Genomic DNA, 18,732 nt, shown 5'->3' on the forward strand with positions numbered 1-18,732 from the left:
GCTAAGTAGTTGCACTCAAACCACATTATAAGAAAGTTACATCTTACACTAAAATAACTTCGTTATATCCAAAAATTCGTTATAAACGTATATTTCAAACACTATGTATTGCAAGACTATTGTTCATTTACTTCGTTGTAACTGATATTTCGTTTTATATCTGTGTTCGTTATACTTGAGGTTTCAGTGTATATATTATTTGGAGCATGCAGTTGAAGGTGTCAAGGAAAAGAAATGAGAAAGTCAAATATGGAGACTCAGTTGGACAAGGCATCCTGTGCTCACATTTATTGTATAGTGTGTTTCATGCTGAAAGCTTAGGTCATATGGCATTCATTCATTGAACTACCTTAAGGTGGAAAGCTAGTCTTATATGCCCTTGTCTGACCTTGTTGCTCCATTGTGAGCCTGTAACTTTGCTAGCTCTTTCAGGGTGTGGAACTGATGTCATCTCTAAAAACTTCCATACTCTTCCAAGCTGTTGCTTTCCAGCATCCCATGCCAGTTTTCTGCCTTATTAGGGTGTTCAGCCCATGGTTGTTTCAGTATCTCTATCTTGCCTTTGTTGTACCTCAGCAAGCTTGAAGTTTGCTTAGCATGAAATTCTTAAACTTTACTAGCTGTATAAAGGCATTCCCTTTCTTTTGATTGAAATTCAAAGGAAAGTATCTATTGCTGGTTGTCAAGCTTGTCTTGAAAGAAAACCCCGCCACGGTGGTCTAGTGGTTATGGCGCTCGACTGCTGACCCGCAGGTCGCGGGATCAAATCCCGGCTGCGGCGGCCGCATTTTCGATGGAGGCGAAAATGCTTGAGGCTCGTGTGCTTAGATTTAGGTGCACGTTAAAGAACCCCAGGTGGTTGAGATTTCCAGAGCCCTCCAATATGGCGTCTCTCATAATCATAACTCAAACAATTATTATTATTATGTCTTGTAAGAAAGTTTGGTAGTGTATTGGGAATGTTATTTATAACTTTGCTTAATGTTTGTATGCTACAATGGCCTTAACTTATTCCAACATTTGACGTCTGACATTTTAGTTTGGTTCTTAGTATACTTAGTAGCTTTTCGAGAGCTATAGTGTAGTGGAAAGAGTACTTTTAGTCCATAAAGTTCACATAATCTGCTAAAAAAGAAACAGTTTGCTTTTGAGTAACATTAGACCTACCTTTTAAAGCTGCTGTCAGGTCCTGCAAAAGAAATTTCTTAAGCTTTTTTTTAGCTTCTGAAATTGCAATTTCCTTGCGCCTGATGTCAGTCTTCTGTTGCAGCGTGATCAATATCAGCTGCGAGCCATTGCACTGGACAAAGGTGTTCCTCAGCATCAAGCAACTGTGGAAGTGATTATTGATGTGGTTGACAGGGCTAACAATCCTCCCATATGGGACCAGCCTGTGTATGGCCCCATATTTATCAAGGAGAACCTCGAAGTCGGCAGCCGCGTCATTTCCATCAAAGCCAGGTGAGTTGGGTAGTGACTGTGCTGAAATTGGAGGATTTGATCAATCTAGGCCTCTTTTGGCTTCAGTCTTCAACTGAAGATCATCTGGGAAGTAGTTTCGTGCCACGATCTCAATAGGCCTACGTTAAAATTCTTTACATGCCTGAACGCGGCCCGAGATCGTTATTATTTCTTCTTTTTGAGAAAAATAACTGTGAAAAAATTTTTCTCTAATCGAAATTAGCATTGGGGTTATTAATACATGTCAGAGATGAGTCTGTAGGTCCATTTCTAGCATTACTTGGTGCCTGCATTGGAACTACTCTGTATTAACGCTTGTTTTTTAGCATGATGTTAGAGGGCAGTGCCTACCATCTTGTTATATAATTTGCTTTAAGTAACTGGCTACCCTCAGTAGTTTTGATAGCGATACTTTTGGTGATTCCTTTCAGATCTGGAATCCCAGAGAATCCTGATGTGTTCTACACGCTGATGAAAGGAAGCACTGAGCAGACCAACAAGAAGGACACTTTTTACTTGAACCAGAAGGTGGAGAATGGCCACACAGTAGCAGAGCTGGTGGTCAATTACCCTCTTGATTATGAACGTATCCAGCAGTACAATCTCACTGTTCGTGTTGAGGTAGGCACATTTCTTTCTCGTTTGGTTTTGTGGGCGGCAAATTTTTTATGCATTGCGTCCATTTGCTGCAATACAGATATTCTCAGTTAAAGTTAATGGGCATGTGCTTCGTAGCCACATCTAAGAAGGGCAGAATTTCTTGCATACCACATATAGGTGTGGCATGCCTATGAGTGCTACATCTTTTGGCTGTATTCAGAAACATGCCTGAACTGAACACTGCTTGAAGCTGCCGAGTGGAAGGTGTTTTTTACTGAAATGTTTGCTAAACTTCAGCTGTGCTCATTGACAGTTCCTGAGGTATAATTTTATTATTTGGCACATTCATCATTTATCAAAAGGTACTTTGGTCAAGGTATACTTGGCCAACTGCTTTTCATAGAAATCGGCAAAGAACACCATTGCACTGTGACTGCGGTGGCCGCCTTCTGACTATATTAGTAAAAATGATATTCAAGGCCTTTTAGTGCACGTGGGACATTGAAAAAGGCATCAAAATAAAGCTTCGACTTCTAAAAATGCATGAAGTTAGCATTGATGTGTACAGAACAGTAATGTCTTGTGTAATTAGTGCAAAAAAGGCTGAAATTACACCTAGATGCACTCATTAACAGTGCATATGCTTTGAAACTGGTATTGGAAGTGTGGCTTTACTCTATGAAAAATTTGCGCCAGTCCCGTAGATAAGCAGTATAAAAAAGTGGGCCAATCAGTAGGGTTGTGCAGTCTAAAAGAGGGTTGAGGGGCTCTGCAAGGAAAACCAATCCTCCTGGAAAACCTGCTAGGTGGAAAAAAGCTTATATAAATAGAAAAATAATCATCTAGGCATTTGTAGCACTCTGCAAATTGGTGGATGTCAATTTTTTTTTTTCCCCTAAAGGACTCTAAAATGGCACTAAAGCAGTGTAAGGTTGTGCAGGTGAAGCTAAAATTATTCGACAGTTGACATTGGAAAATGACAAGTTCTTCAGGCTGGACATCTCCCTTCTCTTAAATAACAAAAATGCAACAGAAAAACCGAATGGTACACCAACCTTAATGGTTTTAGTGACTAGTTTCAATCCTACATATTTTGTATTCTCTCTGGTCATCAAAGGTAAAGCGTCTTTTGAAAATCCTTTTTTTACGAGCTGGGGGCCCTTCATTCTCATGAACAGTTCTGGTGAATTCACATTTTTTGCATTGTAGCCTAATCATTTGTGCACGAAAGTGTTTCTGAGGCATTTCCATACTCATGACAACTATCTTTTCTGCAGAACAATGGCATCCAACAGTTGGCATCTGAAGCAACTGTCTACATAGTCCTTGAGGACGTGAACGATGAGATCCCCCTCTTTATTGAGCGAGAGCAAGAAACAGTGCTAGAAGGTTTGCCTCCGGGGACCAAGGTGACCCAAGTCCAGGCACAGGACAAGGACGGCACCTACCCCAACAATAAGGTAAGGACTTTGGTGAAGCCATTGTTAGTCGTACACAGCCCAGGGTCCATATATTTTGCTAATATATAACCTCAATATAACGGAAGCTGATAAAATCGGTAATTTACTTTTGTTACATTGAAATTTAGTCTACCGTACGATCTCGATGATACGAATCTTGCGGGCTCACGAAAAATATTCGTATTCGCCGAAATTTGCATTACCGGAAAACATGGAAAACTGGTATGCTACTAGTATGCCTAGTGTTCGACTAAAGAAAAACTGGCATACAGTTTTATTTGTTGCTTTTCATGGTGGCAGCAACATCGCAGACCGCTCTGAAGAATTGCCAATAGGTTTTAGAAGTCAGCAGTCGTACCGGTACTCATAATTATACATTGCATGCATACGTGTGTAATAAAGGGCCAGTAAACATGTCCTAACTTTCTTTTTACACCTCCCAAACAAGCTCGCTCATTTCTACAGAAGGCCACGGCAATCACATTTTGTGAATATCACAGCCCTGCTCGCTTCGCAGACTCTCCATTTCGAAAAAAGGTTCCCGCGCCTCTCTTCAGCGCCTGCTAAGTGATGTAATGTTGCCCATGGGTAACATTACGTACCACTGAGCTTGTCGATTGGCCCTCTGCGCTTCTAAACTGTGCGTAGGCCCATCTCTGACAGTGGTTTCTGTGCTTGCTCCCATGATTTTTGTGAAAGGTAGTAGGTGGCTGTAGGTGGTTGAGGGGACTCCTTTGACAAAGGCATTGATACGTTTGTAAGTTAACTGATTTTCCGTAAGCTCTGTCCCTGAACTTTCCAGATAAAGGTTTTACGAGCCCTTTGAATGCTTTCCGTTCAGTGATATCAGGGTGATATTGTGGGGAGTGGGCATTGTGGAGGCTACTCTTAATAGTGAAAGCTTGGTTGTGTTTTGTTCTAGGTTTACTATGCCATAGAATCTCGAGACCATGGTGACAAGTACTTCTCTATTGACCGGGAGACTGGAGACATCTACACTAAAGTAGAGTTTGACAGGGAGGAAAAGATGGCCTATGCAATCTTGGTTAGAGCTGAAGACGGTGCTCCATCGGCGAGGCCTCACATGACTGACAATCGGCCTAACTCAGGTATGTGTGTATGGATTCTTGCTCATGCTTTCTGGTGTCTTTCTTTTATTCCAGCACTGGATTCTGTACACTTCTGCTGTCAGTGGAGTTAGCCTCACATTTCTAGCTAAAATATAACTGCATTCTCTAACCAATTTTTTATGTCTGATTTTTCAGACCTGATTAATAATTCAGACTTTGCCTTATTGCTGCCCCCTACTACATGGAATCTGTTTATACTAAAGCAAATGCAGTAGGCTCTTGATAATTCCGACTCGAGGGGACCGCAGCATTTGAATTATCAGAATACAGTCAACTGCTGATTTTTCGGAGATGCTTGAAAATTCAGACGCTTTCGCGGCACTGGCCGTCACAAGCCCCATAGACGTCAGTGTATAAGAATGTCCGAAATTTTGGATGCTGAAACTCTTCGGCATCCGATTTTTCAGACTTCCTGTTCAAGTTGCAGTTTTGAAACGGCATTAATTGAAGCCCCCACCTCTGCCGCGTCTATCATCTCGTAGTTTCGAACCAGTGCTTTCGCGAGCCGATCCGTTTACGGCCGTAGTTGGCGACGTGCTGCGCAGAAATGGGTATGATCGGCTCATGCAGCAACAAATGTTGTGTGTCGGCAGAGATTCTCGTACACCATTGCATCGATTATGTGCGCGCATAAGCATTGGCGAAAGCAGGACGAGTCGTCCACTCTTCCATCACAGCCTTTGTGTTCCGCGTAATCGTTTACAAATGTTCCGTGCAAGAGAGCCGCAATGTTTTTAGTGTTGTGATGGTATCTGCGGCACTCATCACGAGATTCAAATTTGCAACTGGCGGTTTGGCACATAGTCGAGCGGGATTTGTGGCAGGTACCGAACACATTCACGAGAGCCTGGGCGCGCACGAAAATGCCTGATACGTAAGTGTACTGGGAGGCATTAACTCTTTCGTTACCGCATGAAAATGGCCATTTTTTATAGGTCTGAGGAAGAAATTTATTGCTAGTATAAATAATGCTCTAGGTAACATTGCAGCACACCCAACTGTGCATAATGAATTGCTCTTTATAGATAACACAAGTTTCAAAACAAAAAAGATGTTACAAAACTTATAAAAATCTGAAATCTACCACTTTTGCAGGAACTTGAGAAAAACAGTACAAACAAAACACAATATCTACAAAAATATTACGAACAAACAAAATTCAAAATATACATTTTGAAGGGAAATGATCTAGGAGTATTTTAAAAGAGAAATAAACAATCTGCATAAAGCCATTTTTCACACAGATCAAAAGTACTGCAGACCAAAAACTGCTTCACCGCTCCTGCCATGCGGTGAAGCAAATTCTGGTTTTCGTGAAGCACAGGTACACGCCACAGGTTTCACAAAGAACGTTTGTTTTTTTTTTTTTCAACTTTGCGTTCCTCATAGCACTTGCGGCAGTTTTTCCTTTACGGCATGTTTTTGAGGTGGTGCTGCACTTTTTTTGGCATACGTCGGCATCTTTTTCGGCATACGTCAGAAGGCCCAAGATATGCATCCAAGCATATTTGTTGGTATTTTTGCAGATGGTCCTGATGACCTCTGCTGTGAAAAACAGGAAAAAAAAAATCGCGCGCCATCGTGAAACGTTTTGCGCTGCTCCGGTGTGCCGGGCCGAGAAGCGCGCCGGGCGGCCTTCTTGGTGAAAATTGAAGCTTTCTGGCTGCCGGCGGCAGCACATCCAGTCCAAGCGCTGTGCGTATCCTGCAGATAAGCAGGACATCTCAAAGGTCGTGCACCGAGATCAGCAGATAAGCGCTTCCGACGGACGAGACCGCTGAAGGCCGAAAACGAAACTTATCGGTACACAGCTGAGGATGGCCCGGGCTGGCTCGAAGCATCGTCGCTGTCAGCGCTTGAAGATGAGCTGGTGTTGTCTTCGGACTCATAGCTCGACTCAGCTTCACTAAATTCGTGAGCGGGTTGAGAAGCTTTCGAGCGGAACGTTTTTCCCGCGACGCAGCCCCGCGGGTTGACGACGCCATGTGAGCGGCCGAGAGATTGCCGCGCGCGCCGACGCTAACGCCCGATGCGCCCCTCTCGCGTAGATAAAGAGAAACGAAACCAAAACTGCTGCAAACTGGCTAAAAAGGCCAGATCAACAAGTTAGAGACGCGACGGACCTTCAGAAACGAGCTGTATTTGAATAATATTGCGCAAACTCGGAAGCAAAGCTCGCTAGTGAGTAGCAGGTGTCGTTTTCATGTAATTATCACAGCCAAAATTTATTACCTCGGAAAACTGACGACACAATTTGATAATTGACTTCTTAGGAATCGTTTGATACCAAAATGTTGATAATAACGGAGCACAAACATGAGCAGCGCATTTTTTTCCTAGAGTGTGGCAGCCACGCCCCCTTTTCCAGTAACACATGCGCATTCGTTCGCGAAAAAATCGTCAAAAATCGCAACGTCGTCAGAGCGGGAAAATTTAAACGGATTGTAGAAGAGCAGTCCCAGAACTAAACGCGAGATGCTGCAGCATGCACAGGAAAAATTTTTAACGCGGCGAAATCGGCAGCTTTTTTCGTCGATCACCGGTGATCGATTTGAATAGGCGTAGTAACGAAAGAGTTAAAGCTGTTTCAGACATGGCTGTGGCGATGTGACCGCTTGAATGAAATAAAAAAGCATGAATCTGCTTTTTCGGGCTGCTCAAATTTTTCGAACGATATCGTGGTCCCTGGGGAGTCCGAAAAATCGGATGTTGACTGTATCCCATAAATATGAGTCTGGGCAACATACCAACTTGTGTTGTCATGAAACATTCATATTTACCTACCTGCCAAGCTGGGGACATCGAAATTTGGGAGATACTTAAAGCGAGGGTGGGGGAGTTGACACGACAAAAGAAAACTGGCATGCGTTTTTATTTGTTTCTCTGGGCTGCAGCAACGTTATAAACAGCTCTAAATGATTGGCAGTAAAGTTTTTAGACGTCAGATCATACAGGTGCTGTTATTTGTTTAGCAACGTTTTCTTTATAAATGATTTTAACATAGAATGTTGCACTGCTGCTGCAAAGGAATTGTGGGGCAATAAAATGCGAGCACCAGTAGTCAAGTGGTTGAATTGCCTGCAGTTTCTCACGAAGGCACTTTTTAAATGGTGTGCTGTGTGAAAGAGCGGCCACCGAGGCAGAGTAGCATCTTTTTCAGCGGTGGCAAAGGTAGGTGGTCCCGACTCCTGAGATACGCCACTAGATCAAACTTGCAAGTGGGGTTCCTTTCAGATGTATTAAGGGATACATGTATTGTTGCATCGTGTTTTGCACTCAAAAAAGCATAGCTCATGATAACTCTATATTCCGTGTGTGCTTTGCATAAGGGTCTAAATTATGTTTTTGTTATCACAGCATGGGAAGTTGCCAGAATCGGCAGCTGTATATACAATAGTGTTTAGTGCAACACCCTCTTGCTTATCTTCCAAGCAGTTTTTATAGGTGAGAATAGGGATGTAATCACTTTGTTTGGTATACTTCAAAGTTCGCTCTCTATGATCCTAAAGCCAAAAGGTAACCATATACTTGCTGTAAAAAAGAACATATCTTTTAGCGAAAACTGTTCGAAATAATGTACACTTTTGCCACTAATGAAAGTGTATTAGATGAGTTCACAGCTCCAACGAGAAGTCTTGGACTTGATGGAGTCCATGTGCCACATCGTGTGGCTGCCCTCAAGGTGACGCTACACATCTGCGCACGTCTGAACCAGAAGTTGCAGCCAGTGCTGCCAAAAAGAGAGAGAAAAAAGTGCGCTTGGTGATGAAAAGAGAGCAAGCACAGTTCTCGTGTGATAAACTTTAGTTGTACTTCATAGATTAGAAAAATTTTTTGTGGCACGAGATTTGTGAGGCAACATTTCTATGATAACTTAGAAAGGTGTTGCCGGACCCCTTTATACTAAAGTAGTAATGTTGTAAATAGTGACAAGATGTTTTGTAAGGGCTGTGAAAAGAGAATTTGAGCTCTATTAGTAAGTTGCGCTTCTACTATGCCAAACCTAGCCGCCCTAACCCTTTCAGATGCCACCCATGAAAAAATGTCTGTAAATGCGTCAAATTGATACAGTACATAGTCATTTCAAGGCAATCGATAATATATTGCTACAAAAATAATGTTGCAGTATGTTAATTTGTGTGTTATGGTAATCATTCCTAATTATTATATAATTAAATATCTATTTATTCTGAAACCATTCATGCTCTTGTTTCTGCGTAAATAGAATGGAATCTCAGGCTTGAAATATAGTGCAAATTTGTTTGCGGTTATGTCCGTGTTGAGCAAAGAAAAAATATACTTTTGATGTGGGTCGTAGGAGGCAGCACGTCGAACGACTCCTCGAATGTGGTAGTGCCTTCAGCAATGTGAGCATATGCAACAGTACACTGCAAAATGAAGTTAAATGTAGACAAATTTACTATGCAGGAGGTTCAGTTCATCCAAAGCTCAATCTGTCTTGCTTTTTCTTAGCCCTTAGTTGATACAGATAGCAAAAACAAGTGGTGTACACAATTGTGTACATAACGTGTCAAAGGGCTAAGTCTGAGTCTTGGTGAGCCAAAAGAGACACAAGAGACAGGTGGTGACGCCAACTGGAAATTCCTGTGCAAGCTTGCTGTCCTGTAGATTTTGATGGTGCATGTGAACAGATAGGTTTTCGATTGACAAAGATGGACTGAGCTGCAATCTAAATGAGTCTGACAGAACTTCACAGGGCTCAATTACATTTACTCGGCCACAATGGCCATATATGTACTAAATTCTTCGAACTTTGATATTACACCGATGTAATGATGTTGAGGCTTTGGTATTAAATTCCAAAAATTGAACTTTTACCTTCGTTCTTTTTTTATTTCAGTGTTTGACATATGCAGTATTGGAGGAATACTTTATTACTTTAAATGGATCAGGTGTTTCTCTTTAGTGTCCCTTCTATGAGTTACAATTCTTGAGTGTCAATGGCAAGGCAAGGCTGTAGGATTCATCTGTGTGCAGAATGCTCCTGGTCACCTTCTGCTGCCATACCTCTTTGTTAGAGTTACTGCACTAGTTGAGCAGAGCATGGGCCCATTCTAAGATACCTATTTTGATGTAGAGACCGCTCAATTTTTATCCTCTTCGATGGTTGATTTTACCATGACACATGCACCATTGTTGCTTTTGTTTAGGTTTCACTAAAATACTGTTCAAAATCTGCAGTACCCTTGAAAGGATTTGAGGATTCTTGAATTAAGCACTGCTAAAAAAATCTCTTAAAATGAGATGTGACATGCAGACATTTTTTATTACTGCACTTACGGTGTCTAGGAGGTGGAATAGTTGCAGTCATAAGTCTAGCAACTGATGAAACAACCATGTTTGATTGTGCAATAGCTGCAGCCCTTGCTTGCGGAATATACAGCCTGAACATTTCAGGAAAGGCTGGAAACGCTATTGCTGCTCTGTGCATGCTTGAAACACTTCATATCAATGGGAGTGCCATTCATTGGGTGGTGAAATTTATTGCTATAGCACTGCGTCACTGTGGGAATTGCAGCTTAAAAACTAAACCGACAACATCATGTTATAATTTTCAGCTTAACTTAAAGTATGTTGCTTTCTTGGGGAAGTCAACTTCAGCCAATTCAATAACTTATCCGATCACCCTGGGATAAACGCTTACTGAACACAGCACTCAATCTCTTACATATTCACAAGGGATCTCTGAATGTTTCACTATTTGTAAAGGATAAATGAAATGAGGCTAAAAGTGATGAACTTTACTTGGTTATTTTTCATAACAGCACCACATAGCAATAATGGAATTTAATTTTGTTAAAAATTTCTGCTTTCTCCCAAAAGCGAAATTTTTCCAATACACGCTTTATTCCACTAAAATGGCTACAGTCGTTACATATTCGGTAGAAGGCAGGCAAAAGTTGTGTCTTTGGTGTTAGGAATTGATATGGGTAGTGTGTATTTCTTTAATCTATTTAATAGCTGCTGCCCTATGTGTTCATTACGTCTGGCCACTTGAACATGATAGGGTGTGCAGCTTGCAAGTCCTTCTTGCTTCTTTTAAATATAAATTCCTTGTTCCTGCTTAAATAGAATGAAGTGATTGAACTAGGCAATTTTTATTTTGCATTATCTTTTGTGAAACGTTAGAAGTGATTTTCATTAAATTTTTGTTTCATTAAATTCGGCTTCTTATATTGCTAGTGTCAACACAGTGCTGGTTGTAATGCATTACCAGCAAAATTAAATTTGCATTTCTGATGTGTAATTTTCAACCCATATCTCCTGATACTGTTTTTTACAAGCAACAGTTCTTTTTTTTTTTTTTTTTCGAAAGTCTGCCCTTAGGCATAATATTTATCTTGCTAAGGCTGTCAGGTTTGATATAGGGGTTACACTCTTGAAGTGAGCCTACAAAGGGTGGGTGAGGAAACTTATTGAGCGCCATTTCGTAGATTGTCACACAGCAGTGATTTTTGTGCACGGTAATGACGTTGTTGTTCTAGGGATGTAATTTCTTCCTCCAGTGTTTTTTATTAGGTGTGTGCAAATAGTGAAATTTAATCTCGAATCGAATTCGAATTGAATAGTGCCAAATAGTGGCCAGAAATATTGAATATCGAATAGTATATATTTACACGAAATTGGTACCGCCAGTTACGGCAAGACAAAGGAAAAATCAGGGACGCTAGGGCGCGCTGACAACTTTATTATGTGCTTGTTCGGGAGGCTTTTTTCTTTCTTTTTCAGCTTTTATGGGTGCGCAGGCATGTTGATAGAAGAGCTGCCATTCTAGTCAGCAGCGCCACTCCTAACAGAGGGGGTTACGGTAGCTAGTCTTTCTTTTCCCATATGGTCGCATAATGTCGCTCATCTGACAACGGTAACGTTCTGCTTCATCGCCATGGGTGGTCCGGGCCAAAAAGTCTTCGGGCGCCCGTTCTCAGCAGCGTTTTCACTGTGCGCCAGAACGATGGGAGTTTCTGAACTAGTGGGGCGGCGCAACAGTGCCGACTGCCCAGCGTGAACAAATTTTTACATGCAAAGTCAATCACCGAGGGTTTCGCAGGCCAAAGTCAGGTTGTTTTACGGCGCTTGTGGCATATGCGACCGTGCCTTAGTTTCGGGAGCGAAGTTGTGAAGGACTGGACAGTTTTCTCATGTGTTCTTCTACGTGCCAAAATGACATAATCTCTTTTAAGATCAATGTGCACTCGCTTTTGAACCAGGATGTCAGTGAAAGTTTAACGAACGGCGACGTTAGCGTTAGTTTTATCCACCCTACCCTAACCAAGTTGCACCATTGGCCTTTGTCACGTTTTAATTATTTGTCCTGTCGAATTAGTTGAAACTTCAAATACTAGCTATTCGAAAGTCGAATCGGATTATTGGATTAGGAACTATTCAATTCGAATTTGAAACTCGAACATTCGCACACCTCTATTTTTTATCATTTGTTCTTCGCTTATGTTGATGTCAGCAGTACATTGTCAAGCATCAGAATGTATTACAGTGCCGTGAAAACCAACAGAAAATTGCGCCTTGAATAACCATCAATTGCTTTGTCAGATCATATTGGTCAAACATTCGAAAACATTTTCTTTAAATTTTCACTTAGGTAATTGGTCACAGCTTTTTCTCAATCTGTGCATCCCCCTCCATGATGTCTTGTTAATAATCCACAAAGTTGTGGCAAACAAAATTTGTTTTTTTAGTGCAGATAAATGTAAATGGTTGTTCTATTTTCGCCATGAGCATCTTTAAGGAACCGTGAAGGAGACCTCAACGCATAATTTTGGGAACATGTGCTTTCCGCAGTGCTGATGCAGGTCGCCAGTCTGTTAAAAGGGCATGGTCAGAAAACGCTGCCAATCGGCAGTCAAAGCTCCTAAGAACACGTGAGCCAAACATTATAGCGCGGCATGCGGCCTGGAATTTACAATTAATTCCCAGTCAGATAAAAATCGCTCCTTCTTCTCTCTACAAATGATGCCATATACTCAAATGACCTCGCCATATACCCAAACTCACGGCCCTTGGCTGATTTGAGCATCATTGGCTGCTTAGTTACTGCGCCCGCCGTGGGAGGCCGCCACGTGCTCGCGATCTCACTGAAGGTTAGCCGCGCGTTCAAAGGAAAAAAAAAAAAGGAAAAAAGGAGAGTGCTCAAGGTCATGATGCACGCGTGACGTGACTTCTTTCCCCCGTGCCATCACTCCCAGCTTAGCTTCCAGCGCAGTCATCGGGATGAGAGCAGAGCGAAAGCAATTACAGCTTGCGACAAATCTCTATAACTCCTCTCGTACTTGACGGATTCTAAAAATTTTTGCGGCAGTCGATTCGTGAGGCAATAAACCCCTTTAGTGAAGCCATTCGATAGTTACTTGGAAAAGTATTGCAGGGTCTCTTAATGGGCCTGTACTTTCGAAGTGCCCCATCATATGTGACAGATGAGTTGATAGGAACCGTTATTATTATGAGAGCTGCTTCATCATACAACAAGAACATACAAGTTTGGCCATAACTTAGGGCTGTAATAATTGTAGGGACTTTTCAGAAGGGTCCAGCAGCAATTTATGTGAAATCTATGGATTCTGCCTTGTATTAATGGACCCAGTGAAGGTTTGTTCCTTTTTTTATATGGCACACCTTTACTCACACCGACTGTTAATGCTATTAGTAATAAAGCAGTGTAGTTATCCACTGCGTAATGATAGGCATATCTTGTCACGACACTCTGTTGACTTTATTGACTTGCCGCTTGAGTTTCCATCGCTTTGCAAATGTCTGATGTGATGCAGTGTAGGGGATAGGGGATTAAAAAGTAAAATGTGTATTTGAGGACTGTCTGAAGTCATTGAGGACCATGATAAAAGTGATACCACCTGTCCTTGATGCCAATGTACATAGCCGGTGAATGTTGTTTCATGCCAAATGCCTCCTTCATGAAAGCTGTGAACCGGACATTTTGAGGATGTCCCAAGTCGACATTGAGGTCACCTGCCATAATCATTGGCATGGTCTTACCTATAGTGTTGCCATTGTGTAGCAAAACTGCAATTAGGCCCTATGTAATGATACTTATTGAGATAAACTTCTGAATCTCCTTCACTACATGCAGCAAGTATAGTGTTTTAATTTTCATCGTACTTCATTCATGCTTGGCATTTGCTCGTCAGTAAAAGCTTAACTTTTATTGTCAGTGAGAAGAAAGCATGCCCTTTGTTAGGTCAGTAAATTGCTGTCATGCAGTGCGACTGATGTGCCAACCATCTAACAAGTGCTGGCTTGCATGACTGAAGCTGTGGTATATACCCCTATGGACCCTTGTACTGAGTAAAGCTGGTTGGAGAGCAATCACCGGACATGGTTTTTAGTGTCGTGCGATAGCAGTTAGACGGCAGCGCACCAAACTGGTTTCAGTAGGCTAGGAATGCTAAGCGCAAAAAAAAATAATAAATAAATAAAGGTGTCACTTGAATGCGCTTCGTGTTAACAATGTGGCCAGCAATCAAATGCTACTACATCCCTGATTTTCGACGTTATTCCTGTGCTCCTCTCCTACGTGGAGCAGGATATTACCGTCGTTGCTTCTTATAGTACCTGTATTTACTCCGAGAGCTTACATTTATATTAATTAAATTCTGGGCTTTTGCGGGCAAGAACCACGAAATGTTTATTTGACGCACTGCAGTGCGGTACTCCATATTTATTTGGACTACCAGGGCTTCCTTAACGTGCACTAAAATCTACGTACGCGTGTGTTTTTGCATTTTGCATCAATCGAAATCAGCCCGCCTTGGTCGGGAAACGAACGCGCGTCCCCTAGTCGTTGTGCGCAACACCGAGGCTTGGGGGTTTAACTGGTAACGTTGTTCCCGATTCTTTAGAGAGCTTAAAATGATGAATAATTGAAAAAAATGGTTTAGGTTGAAATTGCACTGTGATAAGGTGGTTTTTGCAAGTGCGGAGCGATATTCCGTAGCGCCGCCCGTGCTCGGAAGTCCATATCGAGGTCGATCGGTGTCGTAGTATCGTGTGTCGCCACTAGATGGCGCCACCGCCCCAGCAGTTGAGAATTTAGCTTTTGTGTTAGCCTAAGTCGCGGCTTAAGAGCAGCGTTTGCTCAGTTTGCTTGCTTATTCTGTTACGTGCGCACCAGCAGCCCTAGGGTCGTATAGTATGGCGGGTTAACAGAAATCGTGCAGCCAATCGCAAAAAGGGAAATGCCAACTGTCCTTTACGATTTTTCAATTCGCATTCGCGGCGGCCGTATTCGGAGAAGACCTGCTTTGAACGATTTTGCCCATACAGGTCTAGGTTAATAAAGTAGCTGACTGGGCGAGTTGGTTGTACATACTTAAGATAAACAGCGCAAGAAAGCACGGCGACGGAAAGACGTTAATGTCCTGTGTGTTTTCTTTCCGTCGCTTTGCTTTCTTGCGCTGTTTATCTTAAAGGGACCGACAACTGATTTTTCTCGACCCATTTTTTTTTTTTTACGGTGCGACAGAAAGCTCACCCTTCGCAGTGTTTGCAGCTGCAGTAGTTAATCCTAAAAGCATGCAGTTATTTTACAAGCAGTATTTTTCGATCTGAAAGGCTCTAAACACGGACGTACCTTTCCTCTAGCAACGCTGAGAATTGATAGCGATGCCGCCCTTCTCGCGATTTGTGAAAGCTATCGTTGTTCTGCTTTCGCAGCAATTCCTGTAACTATGCTTAACCACCTTTATTTATAGCTTTTCAACTATTTTTGAAAATAACAAGCTGTTACAATGAGATGATGTGTCATTATACACCTTCCCTCTATTTGTACCGCGTTGTGTGCGCATGCGTTCAAGGTTGCCTGTGTCATGGGTGGCTTGTCTCGGCGTCGTTACTCTCTCAATGCACAAGCCAAGTAATTGAAAACGTCACTACGCACATGCGCGGCCGCGCCGAGTAGCAGCGCGCGTGATTTCTGAGACGAAGTGTAGGTAGCACAACTGTCGCTCCAAATTCTTAGCGACCTGGAAACTGCGTGCACGGTTGCATGAGCGCGCTGAACAGTTGCTCAAGACGCGCTGACGAGCATGGGATCATTACGTCACGCGAAGGAAGCGCCAAATTAATGCATACTACTAACGCAGGCCTATATGTACATTTTTGTGGAGTAATACTTTTTAATATGGAGAAACGAACAATATTTCAATACTAACAAAAAAATCGTCGACCGCGTACAGCTGTCAACGGTCACGTGGCCGGGTACATCGGATCGTTCATGTTTTTGCCGCCAGAGACGCCACAGGTCATTTTTCGCTACTTTCAAATAAGAAATAAAAATATAAATCCACCTCTCACGAAAAAAAAAAAACAGCGTTGGTTTGAGTCAGTGCGACGGACAATCTTTCCATCAGTGGAGTTATCTCATTTCATGCTCTGGGCAGTTGTCGGTCCCTTACATGCGCAGTACTCGACTACACTTTAAGGAGTTTACACCCTTTGAGGCTTGTCCCCAAACCAGGCCCGTAGCCGGGGGGGGGCACTTGCCTTTCAGCAAGTGCCCCCCCCCCCCCCCCGTAAAAAATTCCTGGCTACGGGCCTGCCCCAAACAATAGTCATCCAAGCATATTGCGTGCTTTTCTTCTCTCTCTTTTTCTTTTTTTAGTCTTTCCTTTAAGCTCTATGTGCGCAGTACTTCCAGGTTCAGCTTAGCAGTATTGACAGGAAAGTAGCTAGCGCAGAGCTTTTGAGAAAGGAGGCGCCGCTAAGACTGCTGACGATTTGTTGTTCGGCAACAAGATGTGTCCTAAACGCTGGAAACTTTTTTATTTTAATGTTATTATACAGCGTCTCTCGAAGTTTGCGAGTACCTCTGAAGCCTGAAGTCACCGAAGGTCACCAGATTTAAATCATGGCGGACGAAAACTGGAATAAAAAGTAATAAACTAACGTGATGTTTTGTAAGTGACGATGTCGCTGAGCGCATTCACATATTTCTGAATAATTTTATCTTTGCAGCATTTAGGTACTAAAAGGGAACACCCGACCATTTACGGCTGTTGTTTTCAAAACTACATTAGCGTTAATCTTACGGTAATGGTTCGTTTAGTGGGTCTAGCCGAGGTTCGTTTCATTGCTTTAAGAAAAAGAAAAGCGCGGAAACTTCGGCGCCGGGGCATTAGTGCGATGTCTTTCATTTCTAAATGCTTTTTTTAAGTGCGTGTTGTGTGGGGGGAGGGGGGTCGTCTTGGCTTTATAAGTGTCCTTGAAGCTTGCTAGGTGTTCAGTCTTCGTATAATTTAGAATACCACCTGGTGCACCTTTGACGATGAGAATTACCTATAAACCAGAACTGCCGCTGTGAAAATTTGACATCACGGTGAGCTCGTACCGAAAGGTTACGGTGATGCCGCAGCTATCCTCATACTTCCGCGTCTTTTTTTTTTGGCCTACACCGAACCTCCTCTCAAGGTAAGTGGTTTCTTTTTTTTTTATAGTTGCTGTAGGCGTTTAATGTGTCATTGCATGCCATATTATCTCTTTATTGTCCCGTTAAAGGGTCAGAATGAGCACATTCGTATCGCGTTCTTGTTCGTACGATATATGTGATGGAACACATACGTAAATATGCGTACGGAAAAGTTTCCATCACATTCCAGATGACCTTTAAGAAAGTTCTTTCACCCCCTGACGAAATCCGCCGAGTCGCCACGGCCTTTTTCACTCTTCCGTAATTGCGAACAAAGTCACCGCCCAAGCGCTCCGTACAGGTGGTTAACCGGCGAATCTGAGACGTGCGGCCCCGGCGTTTATCACTGGGTTTACCCAGACGAACGGCTTTCTCAGTTATTGGTTACGTCTGTCCAGAAATCTTAATTGGTCTCTGCCGCCCGTCTGTTCCCTTCATTTTTAGTATAAGACCAGCGACGAGTAGTGGGGCTTGCCCAATTTCTGTGGCACATACGCGCTAGAAGTTTTTGCCTACACAGGACGGTCGAATCTCTTGTTTCTCCTAGCCACACACAGCTTCGCTGAAGAAACAGGCCCGCAGGTTTAGAAAAGTTGAGGGAAACGCAGCCCCTCGAGCGAAATAGTGAGCTCCCTGCAGCATGTGCAAGGACATTTGGATTATATTTTGATTGCGTGGCCCAGCGAGTACGCTGGCTTGTTTACCGTTCTCAGAAATCGTTACAGGGCACCTTCTTTACCGCCACAACAGTTTGAAAGCATCTCCAAATGGAAGCCGGAACGAGAGAGCATACGATAAATCGGGCGCAAGAAAACTTTCTGCGCGCTTTAGGAAGCGTTCTTGATCCTGCGGGTTTTGAGCTTTACAAAACAGCTAAAATTGCGTCACAGCATCCCTATCGGTAAAATGTGACGACAGGAACTACATCGGCGACCAGAAAACCGGTCAAGTCAGCCACATAGTGCGTTTTGGGAGGCTGCATGCGTGGAGTTTTTATTGTTTGAGGGCAAAAGCACGCGCGCTTTGCGCGACCATTTGATCGTTTCTTTCTTGATAGTCGCCTCAGTCTGCACCTGCGCTCATCGAGCGACTACAGAGGGTGGCACTCTAGAAATTTTACATCCTCGGCTGCTGTTTCTCCGCCATCCCAAGTCGACGGGTGCCTGCCGAGGCGAGGCAGACCTCAGAGTCGTCGATTTGAAAACGCGCGCGCTTCACCAACGAGGGAGAGTGTGTCTCAGACGCCTGTCGTCCGTATGCGGAGAAATTCCCGTCGGCTGCGCGTATGTAGCGACCGCGAGTCGGGACACCGTGCGTTTCAAACTAAGGCGAAAACCGCATGCCCGTTTCGCCGTCGTTGGCAGAACTGCTTGATTTCGCCTTCGGGCGCATATTTCGTTATTCGAAGCGTTCCAAGGCGCGGAGTTCGAGATCTTAACTTTGCACATTACGATCGTGCTGTGTACCTGAAGACGGGGAGCGCAAACGCCGTATCAGCGGCCCCCCAGGCATTCCATTTGACTCGCCCGCGCTGTAACGACTCGTTTTCAGCGGCGGCTTGTAGTCTGCTCTCAAAATTGGATGCAAATTCGATGTTTGTCTCCCCGCACATATAGAGAAATCGTTT

The 18,732-nt window shown here is 43.1% G+C and overlaps 1 protein-coding gene across 1 annotated transcript in view; it reads left to right on the top strand.

Moving 5' to 3' along the window:
• The window catches only part of LOC119406622 (neural-cadherin), a gene marked incomplete in the record, with an annotated part of 278,852 nt that overhangs the window by 74,582 nt on the left and 185,538 nt on the right, over nt 1–18,732 (top strand). The window contains 4 exon segments of the mRNA XM_049419025.1: nt 1,271–1,461; nt 1,893–2,082; nt 3,339–3,521; nt 4,444–4,630. Coding sequence (XP_049274982.1) covers nt 1,271–1,461; nt 1,893–2,082; nt 3,339–3,521; nt 4,444–4,630 — 751 coding nt within the window.

Source organism: Rhipicephalus sanguineus, chromosome 1 (assembly GCF_013339695.2).
Source record: "Rhipicephalus sanguineus isolate Rsan-2018 chromosome 1, BIME_Rsan_1.4, whole genome shotgun sequence".
Taxonomy (NCBI): Eukaryota; Metazoa; Arthropoda; class Arachnida; order Ixodida; family Ixodidae; genus Rhipicephalus; species Rhipicephalus sanguineus.